We start from the raw sequence: 19,215 nt of genomic DNA on the forward strand, positions 1-19,215 counted from the left end.
AGAATGTTTTTTTGTTTTATCAGTGTTATTTATTGTTTTGCAATGCATTTCTCTGTTTATGCAACTGTTTTGAATCATGGAAAAGGGGCGGGTGGAGGGTTAAGTAAGTCTGATTGTTTGCTCTTTTAGCTCTCAGGTCCCATGAGACTATCACAGGGTAACTACTGATAATAAAAATCAGCGTGGAGGTATTACCCTTATAACATTTTTTTATGATATTTAAAAAAAAAAAAGATTATCCAGGCTTTAAAGTGTTAAAAGATGAAAGATCAGTGCTCATCACAAGTTGAAATCCTATTTACAATTATTTCTAAAAAAAATATTGTTAAAGCTCTAACCAGCAGCATAAAAGACAACAAATTATTAATCAGTTATCCAATCCAGTTATTTATTTTCTGCTGATGAGTCATTTCAGCATGAGGAGCGGAGACAAAGGACAATTTACTTGTTAGGGTTTTGGGAAAGAGGGAGTTGGGATGAGAAGGCGGGAGAATGATATGAACTAACAAGAAAAAAAGGGGGTGTGGGCTGAGTGATTGCAGGCACGCAACTTGACTGTGATTTGGCAGATATTACTGCAGCTTGTAGTTGGATTTTAATGAAAGGCAGACGTGAACTGCGTGTGTGCGTGTGCGTGTGTGTGTGTGTGCGTGTTCGTGTGTGTTACTCCTCTGAAGACTTAAAATCAGAGGTTTAGTGGTTTCTACGGGGAGCCAATCAGAACAAAGCATTGATGACCTCATGTCAGTCTCCAGGGGAGGTTACCTCATGCTAAGGCCTAATTCCTCAACGTAAAAATATGCGGCTCACATGTTGCGTTATGTGAAACCTGCGACCCCGTGGAGAAACTATTGGTCATGGGGTGACCTGATAGCTGAATGTTCAGGGTACACGCACCACATGGGCGCTAAATGCCCTGAGCAGCATGTCCGTTGTCCGATTCCCAGTTTACTGCATGTCATGCACCTAGTCTCTTTCCTTCATTTTCTGTCTGTCTCCACTGTTGCTGTGGACATGAGGCATAAAATGCCCCAAATAATTTAAGAAGGCGTTACTCTTCTACAGCTATACTATAACTGTAACCTCTTCTTCCCCTTTTTTTACAGACACAAGATATATTTACAGTTAGAGGTTTGGTCTTTGCGGGAACTGCTGTGGTCACTTGGACTCTGGAAGGGCCTTTACAGTTTCAACACACTTCCCATTAACAGACTAACCGCTGGTGTTTTCTTTTGTCTCATGTAGATTTTGGGTTCGGAAACTTCTTCCAACCCGGCGAGCCTCTAGCCACGTGGTGCGGCAGCCCGCCATACGCTGCTCCAGAGGTTTTCGAAGGACAACAGTATGAGGGCCCACAGCTTGATATATGGGTAAGATGAGTGTTTGCATAAAGTAGAAAACTGTTCACATTAGGATTTAAACATCTACACAGATACATGTATTGAATTTATCTCAGAGCCTGTCTTCCTTGAGATGTTAATAAATTACTTTTTTAATATTTATTCTATGCATTTAGTAAGGAGTCACTAGATATCCTTCGTTCCATACGGTGCTGTAAGTATGTAAAGTGCAATCTTCCAACCACAGCTCCCTGCCTGCTGTATATTGCAATCATGTACTACATTTATTTCTGTATGAACAGCCGTGTATTTGTGAATACAATCTGTGATTGATTGATTCATTGAAGATTCGTCTCAGCTCCTGCCCTGACCTTGATATATTCACAGAGTATGGGGGTGGTGCTATACGTGCTGGTCTGTGGTGCATTGCCCTTCGACGGGCCCACGCTGCCTGTGCTCAGACAGCGAGTCCTAGAAGGAAGGTTTCGCATCCCCTACTTCATGACTGAAGGTAAGATGAGATGAGCTAATTCTTTCTGGGAAACTGGAGACAAAATAATACGAGGAGACGGTGCCCTCTCCCACTCCTTAGTTCTTCACATTCCTGTAAATGCACACGCATGCAGTGTGTTTGTGCGACATCCTCCACTTTCTTTTTCTTATGGTATGTAGACAAACTGAGTCATTAATTACATTAAGCATTCCTGGGAGAGATATTGCTGCACTGAGGAATAGATCTCACTTTTCCTTTTTCAGTCACCATAATGTTGAATGTTCACTGGCTGCCATCAGCTGAGGGGTCATTTCATTAATGAGAGAGCATTATGCTGATTTGCAGGGGATACAGGAAGAGATACGCTGCCATTGTCCTGTGTAATCAGTGTGTGTGTGTGCGTGCATGCTGCAGAGTTAGTCAGGTTGGCTAACTTGTCTCAAAAGCAGCCCTGCTGTTCGCGACTATGCAAGCTAGCTGGCAGCAGATTAAGTCCAGAGCTGGAGCTGTTTATGTAACCTGGGGAAGAGCCAGTGGAGCCTTCCAGCAGCTCGCCTGTCTGTCTCTCTGAGGAGAATCTGTCTGTCTCTGTCCGTCTTTCCGTCTGTCTGACTCATGCTCTGTCTGTAAAGACATCTTCCCCACCGTCTGTGGCCGTGCATGTTCCTCTTGTCTTGTTTCTCCGTATCCCATCTGCAAGTCTGTGGCACTTTCTCCACAGGGGGTATGGTGAGCGAGTCGACCAGATTTCTTTATTTTTTCCTCTGTTCAAGACCTTGAAACAATTAAGACATAAGGGGAATGTTGGAGTGTAATGTCAGCTCCTTGGCCAGACTGACACTCAACCCCCCCCTCCCCCCCAGTCCAGCCCCTATTCCCTGAACAAGGAGAACAGAGTGTGCTGATTTCTTTTTTTTTCCTGGAACTCTTGTACTTCTTACAGGACACACACATTGCACAGGCCTGGTAGGCAGAAGTACAGAATAGCCTAGAGCCAGTAATCATTTTTATGTTCTCTCGAACAACAAACAACCAAATCCCTGAGTCTGAATCCTCTATCTGTGTGTGTAGCTCTATGTGCATGACATCTGTAGCTGAAACTCTCTCCAAACATCAGGTCAGAGCATAAACCAGTATCCTCTTGATTAATCAAATATTTTCCAGTTCCACTGGAACAACACCCAGGAGTTGTTTCTAATATTCAGTTGAAAGCTTTGAGTAGCAGATTGTGTTGCTTTATCTTAATGATGGTGACATTTTTACGATGGAGTATTAGGGTTACTGAAAGAGAAAAAAATATCTGCGATTTTCAAGAATTAGGTCTTAATATCGCTCCTGAATAATGTTGTAAATTAACATGAATATATTCCTAGTATTACGACAATAAAATCGTAATTATAGGATTTGTATCATTTTAGAAGGGAAAAATAAGTAGATCAGCGTGTCGCCCGCGTGGAGGAGCGAATTTTTGGTAATGGCCAACTATATGGTTTGCATCGGTTACATCCTCGTGATATTTAAAGAGGTTGAGAAACTATGAGATTGGTTCCAGTTTTGGGATCGAGAAGGAGTGGAACTCCAGCGAACACAGGTTCTCCTTGCTACTGATTTTCAAAACAAAGTATTTGTTTCTTTATTCTCATTATGTTACAACTTTATTCTCCCATGATAAAATGAGTGTAATGTATAACATGAAGTCAGCCTCAGTACCCGCTCTCTGCTCCTCAACTTTATAGAACTGTTCTCCTGCACCGGCGAACTTAGTGCAACTCTACACCACTTGGACAAGTGTTAACTGGGATGGTTCTGTGGTTGAGTCATGGTGGTGTAATGTACTGGCTAAGAGCAGTGTGCCAATCAATCAGCCAGACGGTTATGTAGTGCTGGCCCCCTCTACATAGTCCAACCCTCCTCGGTGGTTAGCAACTCTGATAAATGTGCACAGCCTCTGATGTTGCTATAAACACAGCTGCAGCAACGCAGAGCCTGAGTAACGTCTGGGTCAAACAAATTGTAGCGTAATGTACTGTATTGTAATTGAAGCAAGTTGCAGGGTGGAATTGCAGTGAAGGGCAAGCTGGTTATGCTCTATAATCAGGGGGGAAAATGGCCGAACCTCCAGCAACGAGGTAGAAAAATGTGCTGTTAGCTGACGTTAGTAGATCATCAGGGCTGCTGGGAAGAATGTGCCGCAGGGAGCTGAAGATGTCAGCCAGGTCATTTGGAAGACAGGGCGTGAAGGTGACCTGCGAAAAGTTGATGTGTGCAGACAATTAACTTACATACTTGGATACATTAATTGGATACATTGCTTAAAGTTAAATCATATTTCCCCAGAACAACTGTGGTGTGGCAGGTTTATTTGCTAATTGGAAGAACGACAATATGACAGTTGGATTTTAGAATGTAAGTCAATAAGACAACTAATTTAGTATCTGGTCTTGTTGAATTATAATCTGAAAATACACGGTGCAGATTATTAACTCAACATAACATATTCCAGTAAAGAACGCATTGAAGAGCAAGAAAATAATGACCCAACTCACAGCTTATTTGTCGAAAACACATCTGTTTTACTTTAAGACTGCAGCAGCAGGGTATACGGGTAGGGATGCTGTGTGGCAGGCAGGAATGCGGTGCAGGCAGTAGGGGTGCAGGCAGGCCAAAGCGGCACAGCCAGGGGAACTGTAATCCTGTTAAGACCCCAGCTGTGTCTGACGTCAAACTCATCTAACCACGAACTAGAGGTGAGGAGTTCTCATTAGGAGGGGAGCAAAACAGAAAGTAGACATGCCGCTCAGAAAGCGACGACACAACAAACTAAGAAAAGAATTTAGAGGATTTTAAGCTCAAAAGTGTTATTTCTGCTCCAGTTCCTCCGGGCTGCTTTGACAAGGACATGGTGGTTTGTGGCTTAATTTGCTTCATCACAGCTTATACAAGTTATCAGCGTCATCAAACATGAGCTTCCTCTTACGTTTAAAAAAAATGTTGGGATCTGAAATATGAGAGGATATAGAACTGTCGTCAGGCTTTATATGATTGTCCTCTCCAACCCTTGCAGACTGTGAGCACCTGATCCGCAGGATGTTGGTTCTGGACCCGTCAAAGCGTCTGTCAGTGGCCCAGATCAAGGAGCACAAGTGGATGGCTCTGGATATTCCAGTGCAGAGGCCCGTCCTCTACCAGCAGCCCCTGTCTGCCGAGGCAGGTGTGGGAGAGTACAGTGAGCAGGTCCTACGCCTGATGCACAGCCTCGGCATCGACCAGCACAAGACCATAGAGGTGAGGCAGGAAATGAAAAATGAAAATTCACTCATTATCTACTCGCCACTATGCAGATGGAGGAGTGGGGGAAGTGTTTGAGTCCACAAAACACTTTTGTAGTTTCAGGGGTAAGTAGCTGTGATCAAGAGGAGGCTATCAGAGGACATTTAGACAAAAAGAAAATCCATCTGCATACATAGTGGTGGGTAGATAATGAGTGAATTTTCATTTACGGGTTGAAGCGTGAAGAAGATGGTGACAGTGGCCATGGATCAGTCTATGTATGCAAAACACAGGGTCCAGCAGTGTAATGCAGCAGCATACCGATACAAGAAGGACGAACATGTGGAATCATTTTGTCAGTCTTGTGGAGCTCTTTAAGTGGATTTAGTAACATTGGGGCCCTGAGCGATGCCAGACATGGGCCTCCCTTGTTCCTTAATCTCACCTTCACTTCAGAATATTATTGACTGCTTACATGACCAGCCTGTGGGGGAAATACCATCCCTCAAGCAAACTTATATTCATGACTAGTATGTAACAGACAACAATATTTTGGCACTAATTTGAAAAATGTAACATTTCCACAACATTACCTTTGTCTTTTTTCACCACTTGGTTCTTCTATAGCTCTATATCAGTGAAATGACCAGGCTGATATTTATCTGCACTATCTTCTCTGTGCTGCATTTTATTTTAAAACCCTATAATTATCTATTTGTAATTATTTTATCTCTGTCACAGTAATCCACTTTCACAGGAATAATTAAAGAAGTATCTGAGCATATCGCAAGAGCTGTCACAGTCCAATCACCCAGAGTGGAAGGTGTGCCTCGGTAGTCACTTCAGTTACAGACACCGCCATTTATGTCGTCTGTCATCCTCCAGTCTCTGCAGAACAAAAGCTACAACCACTTTGCTGCTATCTACTACCTGCTGGTGGAGCGGCTCAAGGCCCATCGCTGCAGCTTCCCCGTTGAACAGCGACTCGATGCCCGCCAGCGACGGCCCAGCACCATCGCCGAACAGACCGTCGTCAAGGTAACCGCAGGGCGTCCAGACGTCAAAGGGGGGTCTGAATAAAGTATTCAGAGATTATCCTCCATGCCTCCCTGATCAAAGCTCGGTTTATTCACACCTGCATCCAGGGACAAACAAATAAGCGGACACATTAATTTATTTGTCCAGACGGGTCCGGTCTTCACCTGCCTTTTCCGCCAAGCCTTGATCTTAATGCTTCTCCCTCTGTTACATAATTCATCATTTTCTTTTCTTTGCCTACTGTCTCTTCTTACCGAGTTTATGCAATTTCTCTTTCATTTCCTTCACCGACTATGGGATTTGGCTTTCTTCTCTTTGGAATTATAAAGCCGAATTTGGTGCGGCTCAACTTGATCATGATTGTGTTATTGTTGAGCATTGGCCATGAAGTGGAGAAGGTTTTTTTTTGATGAAGTGTCAGACTCCAGTCCTCACAGCCTCTGTTTTTCTCCCTCTCTGCAGTCGACCAGTGCATCAGCCCAGGTGGGTTTGCTCCCGCAGGGTGTTCGTCTGCTGCGCTCCCCAGCTGTACCCCAAGCCTCCTCTGATGCTTTCACCTTCCCGCAGACTGCCTCACCCCTGGAGCAGAATTTCATGGTGGAGGACATCAACACACCCAAAGTAGGTCCAATAGCAAAGAGTTAAGGAGGAGCCTCAGACACAAGCAAGCTTTTTTTCGTTGGTGTGTTCTTCTCCTGACTTCCGGTTATGGAAGTTGTAGTTATTATGGTCATTATAAGCTTGCACAAGTATGTCCTGAAAGAATTATCCTGATAAGCTTGACAGTGATTCGGTGTGATAAGTGTACCCACTCACTGTGAATCAGGAATGTTTGTGTGCACGCCTGTGTCTGCGCATGCCAGACCCCTCTAAGGTTTCCAGTATTGGCTTGCTCCGTCAACCTGCCATAGTGCAGCTGACTTGCCCTCTTATGTAAGCCCTCAGGCAGCACTCACATCAGACAGGACAGCTGCCCATCCTGCACGGCTCCTAGACACACACACACACGCACGCATGCAGTGTGCTCTTCCTCTCTCTCTCTCTCTGTTTATCTATGCCAACCAGCGACCTTTTCCTCTAGGCCTGTTGTTGATCTGACCGATTATTACAGAACACAGACACAGGTCTGAGTTGACGGTGACAGTTCACACACCTGCAGGGCTACACAACCAGAAACACACTTGCCCAGACACACACACAAAAACATGCAGTATAATTTTTAACAGTTTCTTTTCTTACCTGCTGTCCAAGCTCCAGTTAAGAGTGCTGTGTATGTTCTTTAGTGTGTGCATGTGTCTGTCTGGTAAGCAGAACCGAACAGAGCCGAGACAGAGTGCTGGTTATCTGCATGAATGGAGCATGGTTACGTAAGCCGGTCCTGTGATGATGATGTGACCTAATGTGGAGCTGAGTGAACACACATGGACAGGAAGCTGCCGCGCTGCTCCAGTGATCTCACCGCCGTGACTTCCTGCCCGTCAGCCAACAGCCCATCTTTTCTTGTTTTGTTTTTTGTTATGGCCTTTGTCGTTTTCCCTCTCCTGTTCGTTTTCCCTTTTCTCCTTCTTTTTCTCTTCTTCATTCCATAACTTCTCTTTCCCCTCATGATCCCATCGATTGTAATCAACTATTTCTCAATGCCACTTTCCACCCCTTGCCCTAAGTGTGTTAGTGTGTGTGTCAGTGTCAGTTGAGTAACAGCATTCCTATCCCAGCACACTACAGAAAGCAGATGGGGAACTGGGCAAAGCTGCTCTTTCTAGACCAACACCAGGCTTTCCGGTTACTGCAGCAACTCATGCAGATGATCTTTGTGCTTGTATGAATGTGTGTGTTTTTTGTCTTTTGTGTGCGTGCGTGTGTGTGTCAGTCACTAGGCACTTTCAGTCAGAGCTCGCTTCCTGGTCCTGCATTCCTACATCCCCACTAATTGAACCCTCATTCTCAGTGTGGAGGTCCCTGTCTTGTGTCCAAGTGGTCAAGTGTGAATGATTGATATTATGTGTGTTTGTTTGAGTTTTGCCCTGTGTATGCTGTTAAGATGCCTGATCTGACAACCTTGATTTTTCGCATGTGCCCTGCTTTCTTTTCTTCCTGACAGTCAATACTGAATAAGAGGTTATTGTTCTCTCTCTCTCTCTCTCCCCCCTATCCAGGTGAATGGCTGCCTGCTGGACCCCCTGCCTCCTCCCACTGTCCTACGCAAGTCCTCCACCTCGTCGCCTAGCAACATGATGGAGACGTCTATCGATGAGGGCATCGAGACTGAGGAGCCCGACACGGAGGAAGATCCGCACCACTTGCTCATGGCCTATCAGACGGCTCGGTTCGGCCAGCGGCGACACACCCTCTCTGAGGTCACCAACCAGCCAAACCAAGGTATAATGTCAGCTGATCAAACACACACATTTACTCTATATCACACATGCATCCAGTGCTAACACAAAGCTGCTTTCTGGATCCAAACATTTTCTCCTCTAGGTAAATTATTCACTCTAGGCCACAACCCTTCCATGGGTAGCGTGGACTCAGACATGGGCTACGACATGGGCTCCATGCAAAGTGACCTTGGTCTGCTGGAGGATCCCCCCTCTCTCTGTGAAATGCCCAACAGCTCCGCCCCTGGTGTCACTCCTACGTCGTACTCGAGCACTCGGCCCCCCAACCCAGCAATGGCAGCCCTGACTTCCCAGCACAGGGAGGCACACAACCGCTCCCCTATCAGCTTCAGAGAAGGACGCCGAGCCTCCGACACCTCCCTCACCCAAGGTCAGAACCACCAGGATAATTATTTCTGTCTCTATACCCAGATCACCCTCCTCACTGAAGGCACTCAGACTACACTGACTTCATTATGGATAAAGTATCTTCCTCTATAAACCCAGACACTATAAACCCTCACTCCAAGAGGTTCGGCCCTTTTTTCAGTCAACACTATCAGACCTGTCACTGCTGTAGTTAAAGTGGATTAAATGCTAATATGAACAAATTTAGAAACTGTTGTTTAATTAAAACATAAACTAGACTGAATAGCATACGTACCCCCTTATGTCCCGTTATTAAATCACATTTAACTCAGTTTAGATCTGCACCAAATTTCCCACACTCATTTATATCAGGGGTTTTTCATAATTCTGCTGAAAGTCAGACAAACAAACTGACGCAGACAAAAACATGACCTCGTTGGTGGAGGAAAAACTTACATTAATTATCATTTTTAATTGGCTAATCCATTTTGCATTATACTTCATCTCAGTTCATCACTTATCATTATAAATTATTATTATTATTACCAATGTCATAATATCGTCTTATTAAAGTGGTATTCTAGCTAGATTATATTCTTTGTAGAAGGTCTTAAGAATTTACTTGCTCAAGTGCAGAAAGACTAACCTGACTTCTAACATTTGGACGTGCACTGGTCGGTGCAGTGCTCTTTAAAAAACCTCAATAAATCATAATGCAAAGCAGTAACAAGATATTTTACATCTGTTATAATTACAATATTATTCCTGATGCTGCGTCTACACAGCTGTAGTTCACGTGTGAACCTGAAAGACGAAAAGAAAATCGCAGCCAGAGAGATATGCTTTGATATCTCTGATCAGTTGTATATGTAAGCGTTGATTTAACCACAGAGATACAGATCTCCTTCAGCTCAGTCACCACGCGCTCGTCCATGCAGCACCAGAGAAGAAGAAGAGCTCTGTTTCTCATGACACAGACGCAACACCCCTGCTGCAGCTGCACACACACACACACACACACACACACACACACACACACACACACACACACACACACACACACACACACACACACACACACACACACACACACCACACACACACAGACGTACGTACTGTCTTCTAGATAAAAGTGCCTCATTCCCACCCTCCCATTTGCTCCCCTCCTCTCTTTCACACACTTTTTTTCCCCCCGTCTCTGCCTCCTCTCCCTTCCCTTCCCTTATCCTCTCCTGTGACGGCGGTGATGATTCACGTTATGAATCACATACAGATATTTGAAGGTTTCAGCCCACATATCTTCCCCTCTCCTTCTTTCTCTCTCTCTCGCTCTAATGCTCATTCTCCGTCTTGCTTTCCTTTCTCTTCCCAAAGTTTCAGTGTGTGGCAGGCCAGATCTGTCTCCGCTCAACTTCATAGGAAGAGGAGCTAAACTATAAGATTAAAATGTAAAACAGCCTCCATCCATCGCCACATTTCCTCCCATCCATGGCGGCAAATCACCTGTGCTTCAGCCAAGCAGAGATTATAATTAGGGCTTAAAAACATGCTTTACCTCTCTAGCTCTGCATTGACAGCACTGAACTGTGTGTTCCCGGTTGGTATTTGCGGTTACTTATTTATTTATTTTTTCATAATCCTCTTTGGAGAGTGTTGATGCGGTGGATTCTTTTGCGTCAGACTGCTGACTCCGGTTTTAAATAACTCCCACCATCGCAGTGAGTCAGGTCCTATCGTTCACAGATACAGCTCGTCACCACTGGATGGGTCTTATCAGAGCTACTTAGTATTGCACACACACACACACACACACACACACACACACACACAGAGGCAGATACTGTCACATGTGCACACACAAACGCCCACGGATGCTTATATGACGTACATCCAGTCACATTGTCAGATTGGAAAAGTGTTAACCGGTCGACCAGCTCGCTTACGTCAATGAGTATTGGGTCTAACTCTCTGTTAGATCCTCTGACTTCCTGTTGTGATGAGAAAAATGATTCTATTGATCAGTTGTAATAATCTATAGTGACTCTGTTTTGTGGGGATTTGTTTGTGCTCGCAGGTCTGGTTGCGTTTCGCCAGCATCTCCAGAACTTGGCGAGGACCAAAGGCATCCTGGAGCTGAACAAAGTACAGATGCTGGTGGAGCAGATGGGCTCCGGGGAAGGGGCCATCATGGGGCCCCTGGGACCACAGCACCACTTGCACAACCTCCTGGAGGTTAGTCCTAATGCATAATCACCCATACACGCACATAAAAAGATCTTTCTATTCCCAACCAACCAAATCCCATTCTCAGCCACAGTCTCTCCGCTATCCTCATCCCATGTTGCCCGGGGAAAGAAATGCAAGCGTTAAGTAACATCAAGAGAGGCAGCCAATTGTGGCTTGTTTACTGTCTCCCGTCCCCCTGGGGCCTGGAGCCTGGAGCCTAGGCCAAAGTGAATGCAGCCATTGTTGAAGTCAGTCAGACTTACCCATAGTAGTGACTGGCACTCAATGGGCAAAGCTGCAAATCGCACAAAGACAGACACAGATATACACAAAATGATCCACACACTGCAACAGGAACCATTCTAGGAAAGACCCCCCCCATGCAAAAAAAAACTAAACACAACACTATCTCAGAAGCAGACAAGATCAAGTTGTTTTTCCTCTTGTCCATCTCTTATATTGCGATATCACACAGTTCTTGTTGGTTATGATGCTCAGTCCCCATCATCCATTTAATTTGCTTCATTTCATTTTACTAATGTGTAATCCCTGCGGTGCATGCCATTTAGAGAAAAGCATCTGGCTGATCAGTCACCAAACAGGCATTTGGGCAGGAGACGAAAGGGATAATCCAGTTAGACCACACGATGAAGCACCCAGACCCTGACACAGCTTTATTAACCCGCAGGAGATCTGAGATACATGTGCCCTTGAGCATGTGTGCACAGACACACAAATGGGCATGTTCTAATGCTTTATGTGTCTGATCAAAGGGTGAGGCATCCAAGCAGCAGGAGGGCCTAGCTTTTTACCAAGGCGCGCCACAGCCGCCTCTCCTGTCCCGCAGACAGAGTTTGGAGACACAATTTCTCACTCATAGACTTCAGGTACAGTCTCACACTCACTCTGTATGACTCTACTCAGTGATGCAAATTCAGGCTTGGTATAGTCTTGTCTTATCAGGCCTTGATTTGCAAATTATTCAGTGATATCGTTTGGAAATTTAAGGATTATCAGCTCTGCCATGATGCAACAGTAATGACAACTCTTATCCAGTTACCATGGTAGTTATCCTGAGTTCAGTAATAAGTCCCGATCTCTCTTCTGCCCAGAAGGCTAGCGTCCTCGCAAACAGTCCTGCTAGCTGCCAACTTTTCTGTAAGGAGACTCCTCGAAGTTTAGAGCAACAGCTGCAGGAACACAGGTAAACCACACTGTAAACTTCTGCACCGCACATTGTTTCTGAGACTTTCAATACATGATTTTCTCTTGCATTGAGGCAGTTTAAAGTCAATCCAAACAAGAAGAGTCATAAACTGTTTTACACCAAGAGCCGAGGATTTGCATACAGTCAGGGTTGAAACTCGTGTCAGGGCGACAGTTGCCTGGCTTCAGAATCAGACTTGAAATGCCATTTTATTTCAAGTAATTCATTCAGAGTTCATGTTCATTTTCAGAAGTGGACTTATTTTGTTTGTTTTGATGCATGCATCATTTTTCTGCCTCTATATATTATATGGTCGTAGCTGGTAAGCTATCTATCTTTGTAGGTAGACTATCCTCATTTGAAATGCCAAGCTCTACTTCTTCTCCAGCCTTCATTAAGCAAACCAGATCACTCGACAAAATTATCATTGTGATAGCAATTCTGTGGTTCCATTTCAATTTGTTGGTCTTGGAACCTCAACTATTGCAAAACATGCAGGAAATACCATGTTTAAATTCAGCTTTTCAGTTTCCCAATCCATTATCATTCTGAATCTTGCCCATGAGTCTTTATGCATTACGTTTTTAACGGTCTCTTGTTTAGATGTGTCATCTTGATGTTAGTGCAATGTAAAGCTCTATTGATCTGCCCGCAGACTGAACCAGAGGAGGATGTACCTGCAGCAGCCACAGGGCATGGGGCTGCAGACCTATTTCAACCAGATGCAGATAGCTGAAGGGTCGTACCCTGCCCTGGACCTAGCAGCATCTCAGAGTTCCCCACAGGGCCCCGCCATTTCAGCCGCACATCAGCCTCAGCCCCAGCAGCCGGGCAGTCCTCAGACCTCGCCTTCTTTCAGCCACCCCCTCAACCTGAGCCCCTTGATGGATCCGGGTGAGGGCCTGGTTTATGACCCCTACATGAGCCACCACCACTACACCCAGCACCTTCCCGCTGCGTCTCACCTCCACCACCAGCTTCACCAGCCTCATGAAGCCTCTGCCAGTGGCCTGGGCTTCAGCTATACCACATGCTGTGAGCAGCAGGCCATTGGCCCTTCCACTGAGGCTCTTCACCCAGAGCAGTATGAGTTCCCGCTGGACCCCACCATGCTGGTCCTTGCTCCAGGAGAGGCTGAGGCTGGAGCTGCTGGTGGGGGTTTTGCTGGTCCGGGGCAGTCAGGCGGCCTGAACCTGCCCGAGCTGCAGAGCTCCCTCCTGGACAGTGAGATGATGGAGACTGTGGACTCCCAGCATGGCTTCGTACTGGTTAACTAATGCCAGCTGAGGGGGTTAATACAAAGTGGTGTTAAGCAATGAGAACCTACCTAGCATTGAACCAGACAGAATGGAGATATAAGTGGAGGCCAGAAGAGTAGCAACAGGGAAGGAAAAGTGTTAATTTTTGTATGACTAATACAAACTTAATTTCTTAGTTGTGATGAACCTCAGACAACATTTCTACCAAATTCCTTCCTTAGCCTACCTCCCTTTCTCCTTCTGCTCCTCTGTTCTCGTTCTCATCAGCCCTGTGAGGCAGGAGCGGGTCCGATACGTGGTGCAGCGTGAGCTTCGCCAACCTGACTCTGCGACGCCGTTGTTGCCAAGGACGTTGTGCCACCTGCGAGGACTGCAACGTGCAGCCCGGCAAGGGGAAGGGGGGGGGAATGCTGCACATCCTGGAGTACAGCATTTCACCTACTAATGGGTTGAAAGTGAACTTATTTCAGACTGACTGGCAACCAAAAGCACAATGGCTAGCAGTGCTGTTTGTATTTAAATAGGACACCACATCTACACACATCTCAAAACACTTTTGTGCTTTTTTTTTATTTTATTTCAGTAGATTAAAAAAAACAAGTGATGTAGATAAAATCGCCCTCATTTATCATGGTACCATGGATAGCTCCACAAATTCAAGTGTTAAAAGTCTGACTTCTAAGAATCATTTTACACTAATGTGAGTGCACAGGCTAACATATACATCATGCATAGGTTTCAACACTAACATTGAGAGTTTTCCTGCAGAAAAACCACAGGTATCTAAGTTTGTTATTCACTTGCAGTACTAATAAACATGCTGAGCGCTGGTGAGGGATGCACCATTGATTTGAGCTTTAGCTACATTTGTGCTTATAACAGTGATAAACTCTCTCCAAGCTATATTTACAGTTAAACTAAACTAATGAAAATAATAGATCTAGCTGCAGACGTTTGTGTCAGCGATGTGACATAAATAATACAGTTGTTTTGTTTGTTTTCTTCGTGGTATTTGTAACTTGTAACTACTGATCCTGATTTATTTCTTACACTACTGATCTGCGTCTCCTCCTTTCCATCCGACTGCACACACATGAGGCCGGGTCTCATTACGCAAAATGCGATGAGGATAATTTTACCAGTCTTTAAAAGTGGCCGCGTGTCTGTTTTAACAGTTGACTTGTGGGTCATGCGCACGCCTGATAAATGAGGGCTGACGTAATCACTCGTGTGTTTGGTTGAGAAGTTGCGGTGTTAGACAGTTGATATTATTCTATTTTTGTGGCAATACTGAAGCAATATTAATCCTTAATGTCAAGGGATTATGAATGGAAGCCTCACCTGTACAGCCAGCTCTGATTGGTTCCCGGGACCTCTGAGTCGTCAGCAGTGACCTCACTTGAGCTGATGATGTAACCAGGAGATAATCTGTCGCTCGCTCGCCCTGGGTGGACGAGCCTGGAGACAGTTGTATGAATGTGTGTGTGTGTGTGTGAGACTATTGTTTGTTTGCACAATTCAGACTTCAAATTTTTCTGCATCCATCACATCATTTGTAGTCATTACTGAAGAAGACGAACACTGTATTGACGCCTCCATTCAAAATAGCACAGACTGTGTTTTTCCCTCAGCGCACAGTTGTAGCTCATGATGAATTCTGGTTTACATCGTCAGTGCTCCAGTCATGCCTCTGTGTTGTTTTAATGATGTAACATGTTTGTAATAATGGAACGACCCCGTAAAGATTCCCTGCATTAGATTTAATGAAAGAATGTCTCCTCTCTGATGTTGTGGTTGCTGTGAGACAAAGACCAGAAGAACATCATCGGTCGCCTGACACTGGATTTTGACGATTGTCTCACCACCGCCGCTCTTTGGCTGACAGCATGCCAGCAACAAGACGAGAGATTGTTTTTTTTGTTTTGTTTTTACGTAGAGTGTGTTCAAACTACTGGAAGTGCACAGATGTATTTTCTCTGACGGATAAAAAACAACCTTTCATTGGAATAACAGGACAGTTAACGTCAGAGAGTGGAGATGAGATTGTTTGACTGTGACCATCTGCCATCAGAGTGCGTGACCTTTAGTGGTCATGGGGTAAACCGTGGAAGCTGTTTGTCGTCATGTGAGCTCCCAGACAACGCGCTCACTCTGTCTGTACTGAGCAAATCTCTCACAGCTCACATCAGAGTCTTTAAAGTACAGATGTGGTTCGACAAGGATTCTTATTAGTTTTAATGATGGTTAGAAAATATGGACCAACTGTTGTTGCAGTCCTGTGCAAGAATATAAGGAAAAATCCACCCTAAAATGCTTTGAACACTGTTTCACAACAGATCAGGGATGTTTTTGTCTTGATCAAAAAAGATTTCAGAAAACTCAGTAGAGCTCAAACTACCACCTAGGCCCAGCAGTTCCTTTGAATTTAGTCAGGCTGCACCAAATTACACATACTCATAGATATTAGTACCTGATATATGTCAGATTTTTTTCACAAGATCCATGATTATTCTAGGAGAGCAGGTTAAATAGTTTAAAGGTTCAGTGTGTAGCATTTAGTGACATCTAGTGGTTAAGTTTCATGTTGCAGCTGAACACCCCTCACCTCACCCTCCCCTTCCAAACATGAGAGAGCCTGTGGTAGCCTTCAGTTGTCATAAAAACTCAAAAGGTGTTTAGTTTGTCCAGCCTGAGCTACTGTATAAAACATACCCACTCCTGATGTGAATATAAAGTATTTCAATATAAAGGAGCCATTAATGGTTGAAAAAAACAACAATTCGTACAATTTAGATGAAACACCAGTGAAAACATCACTAGGATTATTTTATATAAGATTTGTGTTAATTAATCCCTTTCACCTAAATCCTACACACTGAACCTTTAATAAACACACCATCTCTCGATGCCAGTGATGACAAATTCCTGGATCAGCACCAAAATGTGATGGGTTCTTCCTTGACCCATGTCATATCCTTCAAGCAAGTTTCATGGAAATCTGTTTTCTAGTTTTTGTGTAATTCTGTTCACAATCAAACCAACAAAACATTTTGTCGAGGGCCAGTACGACTTATTTTGACTGTTGGCTTTGTTTGAGCAACAGTCTAAACTCAGAACATATTGAGTTTAAGACAATTCTGGATTCACGTTTTGGTACTTACTCATAAAGATGATAATCAATACATTGATTATCAGAACTGTGTATTAACTCTTGAGGATAACTGATCAATTCATACAGTATCACGTTGAGGTATTTTTGGAATTTTCTGTGGACGTAAGAGCAGAAGACTTTGTAAGTCACCGTGCAGCTCTGACGTTTATCTGTCACAGATGCTAGCAACTTCTCTAACAATGGCTTACATGCACCAGACTCTGGCCACAAGAAATATTGCACAAAAGGTCTCATGGCTGCTTTGACATTTCCACTCTGAAATGTACTAACCAGTCGGCTAGATGCATGTTTTTATATAATCATGTGACCAGCTCACACCCAGTCTGTGAGCCAGAGAGAAGGAAGTGAAGAACGGTGTTAGGCAGGTCCAACATAGAAACTTGTTAAAACATGACAGTGTCAGAGAATTAAAGGGTGGATTTCGCCTTTACGTGAATGTTTATGATTGTTTTCTTTTCATTTTTATTTGTCAATGGTCAGGCTAGAACAGCTACAGGATGATCTGTGGAAGTTGAATACTGGAGCACTTTGACAACGGGGGGGAGGAGAGATGTAGCGGGGAGAGAGGAGGTGACGGCGTTGGAGATGGAAAAGGTTTGTGTTGCTCTGCCGTTTCCTGGCAGATGAAACGAACCACAATCTGTAGGAAACACCTTTTCCCCTCTCTCTTCCCCACCAATAATGGACACAAAACAGATTTCTTTCAAAGAAAGACCAGACATAGAAACACTTTATCTGATTGTTGATTTTTAACCCGAGAGAGAGAAACGCTTCTCCGTCGACGAGTGTTCTTTGTACAAATTTTAGGGATGTAGTGAATCTTCAGTGCACGTTGCACCGAGGTTAATTTTGTGTTGAACGTGAAGTGTTCAGTGTGCCTTTTACTTTTTCGTATTTTCAATCTTAACTCAAGATTTTGAATAGAACCATTTTTTCTGCTCGGACCCTTTTATTGTTTATTTTATTATGATTACGTCTTTCTTTTCTGTAGTTTTTTTTGTTTTGTTTCCGAAAGTTATTAAGTAGAGCCAGGTTTTACAAAGGTACAAAACCAAAGTCCCTCAGAAGTTTCCCTGTACAACCCACCATGTGGAGTTCTGGAGCTTCTCTGTCAGCGTCTCTACTGTGCTTTTTTTCTCGTTGGTCAATCAGTGTATGCCATTTAAAAGTATTATAGCAATATTTCTCTAGTTGAAGACTAAAGTCATGAAGATTCTAGTGGACGTGTCTCCGAGTATCATAATTTCACCTCCTGCTGATAAAACACAAACATCAATCTATCAATAGAAATCCAGTTTTATATTTACCTTTATTGATGTTGACCACACATAAGCTAACTTGCTGTTGAGATTAAAAAAAAAAGGTTTATTGAACAGAACGGCATTGTGGGTGTTTTATTTCAGGGGATGTGAGTCATAAAATCTGTCTGTGTGTTTTGACAATGATTTGAAAATGACTGGTTGTTTCAAAGTGTTATGGAGCTGACACTTTAAGTATTTTTCTACAACACACTCTTCCATCTTCTCTGCGTAATCCACTTGTCCTGTAACGACAAACTGCAGCCGTCTGATCGCCCCACGGGGCTGCACGGCGTAGGCGTGAGTTAAATACCTGGAAAATGAATCACAGCGAGAGCTTCATATAAACTGTTGAGTCATAGCTGAACCTGAAAGCATTTCAGCCAGAGCTGTAGCACCCGAGGCGGTCAGCGCTGCAGGAGCTGCGGAACTGGTTTTGTAGCGTTGTTTGAATGTCTAGATTCTCTGACGCAAAACTACCAAATACATCTCCTGCTAACAGGGTTTGATGACGTCATAGAGAAAAATTAAAATACTCAGGAGACAGTTATGATCGGAGATGTCAGAGGACACAGAAGGTGGTGTGTGAATTACCTGAGGCAGTTTACTCTTCCCATCTGCTATGACTAACAGGTGAGAGGACACAGAGGGAAATGGGCAGACTTGTTTTCAAGTGCTTGTTTGTTAGAAGCTTAGTTATTTATATAAAATCAGATAAACTGATGACGCAGACATGTCCAACCCAGATCCCACAGGAGAGCTCTCACCAGATTAAAACCATTCCCACCTGTAACGTTTTAACTTACTAGGATAATAAACTCTAAACAAATGTCCGTAGGACATTAAAGGTTTGGTTCAAATCCCAGGAAAATGTGTTTTATAAGTGCTATCTAACCACGTAGATTGTTTTATTGGTCATGATGTGATATGAGCATCTGTGAGATGTCTGCCATCACTGCAGAAAAAATCCATTGGTCAAAAACATCTTTACAAGCAAAAAGGTATAATCAATATGAACAAAACATAATGCAGAGAAGTTGGTAAGATAGTTTGAATCCACATTCATGAGGGGATTAAACCTCAACCTTTTTTCATGGAAGACGGTGAATGATTCTCTGAGAAATTAAGGAAAATGTTGAAAGATTTCACAATGTTAAAGAAAGGG

The 19,215-nt window shown here is 43.9% G+C and overlaps 1 protein-coding gene across 3 annotated transcripts in view; it reads left to right on the top strand.

Annotated features, from left to right (window-relative positions):
• The window catches only part of sik2b (salt-inducible kinase 2b), a 44,858-nt gene extending 26,728 nt beyond the window's left edge, over positions 1 to 18,130 (top strand). For 2 of the 3 annotated variants that reach the window (XM_061072843.1, XM_061072845.1), the window contains 11 exons: positions 1,246 to 1,370; positions 1,728 to 1,851; positions 4,898 to 5,118; positions 5,989 to 6,141; positions 6,604 to 6,762; positions 8,298 to 8,520; positions 8,623 to 8,910; positions 10,963 to 11,120; positions 11,888 to 12,001; positions 12,227 to 12,318; positions 12,977 to 18,130. In XM_061072843.1, the coding sequence (XP_060928826.1) occupies positions 1,246 to 1,370; positions 1,728 to 1,851; positions 4,898 to 5,118; positions 5,989 to 6,141; positions 6,604 to 6,762; positions 8,298 to 8,520; positions 8,623 to 8,910; positions 10,963 to 11,120; positions 11,888 to 12,001; positions 12,227 to 12,318; positions 12,977 to 13,598 (2,279 nt within the window). In that variant the 3' untranslated portion in view covers positions 13,599 to 18,130. The remainder of the gene's footprint in view (positions 1 to 1,245; positions 1,371 to 1,727; positions 1,852 to 4,897; positions 5,119 to 5,988; positions 6,142 to 6,603; positions 6,763 to 8,297; positions 8,521 to 8,622; positions 8,911 to 10,962; positions 11,121 to 11,887; positions 12,002 to 12,226; positions 12,319 to 12,976) is intronic. The other variant, XM_061072844.1, reaches the window with a different exon arrangement.
• The last annotated feature ends 1,085 nt before the right edge of the window (positions 18,131 to 19,215 follow it).

Source organism: Limanda limanda, chromosome 6 (assembly GCF_963576545.1).
Source record: "Limanda limanda chromosome 6, fLimLim1.1, whole genome shotgun sequence".
In the NCBI taxonomy this organism is placed as follows: domain Eukaryota; kingdom Metazoa; phylum Chordata; class Actinopteri; order Pleuronectiformes; family Pleuronectidae; genus Limanda; species Limanda limanda.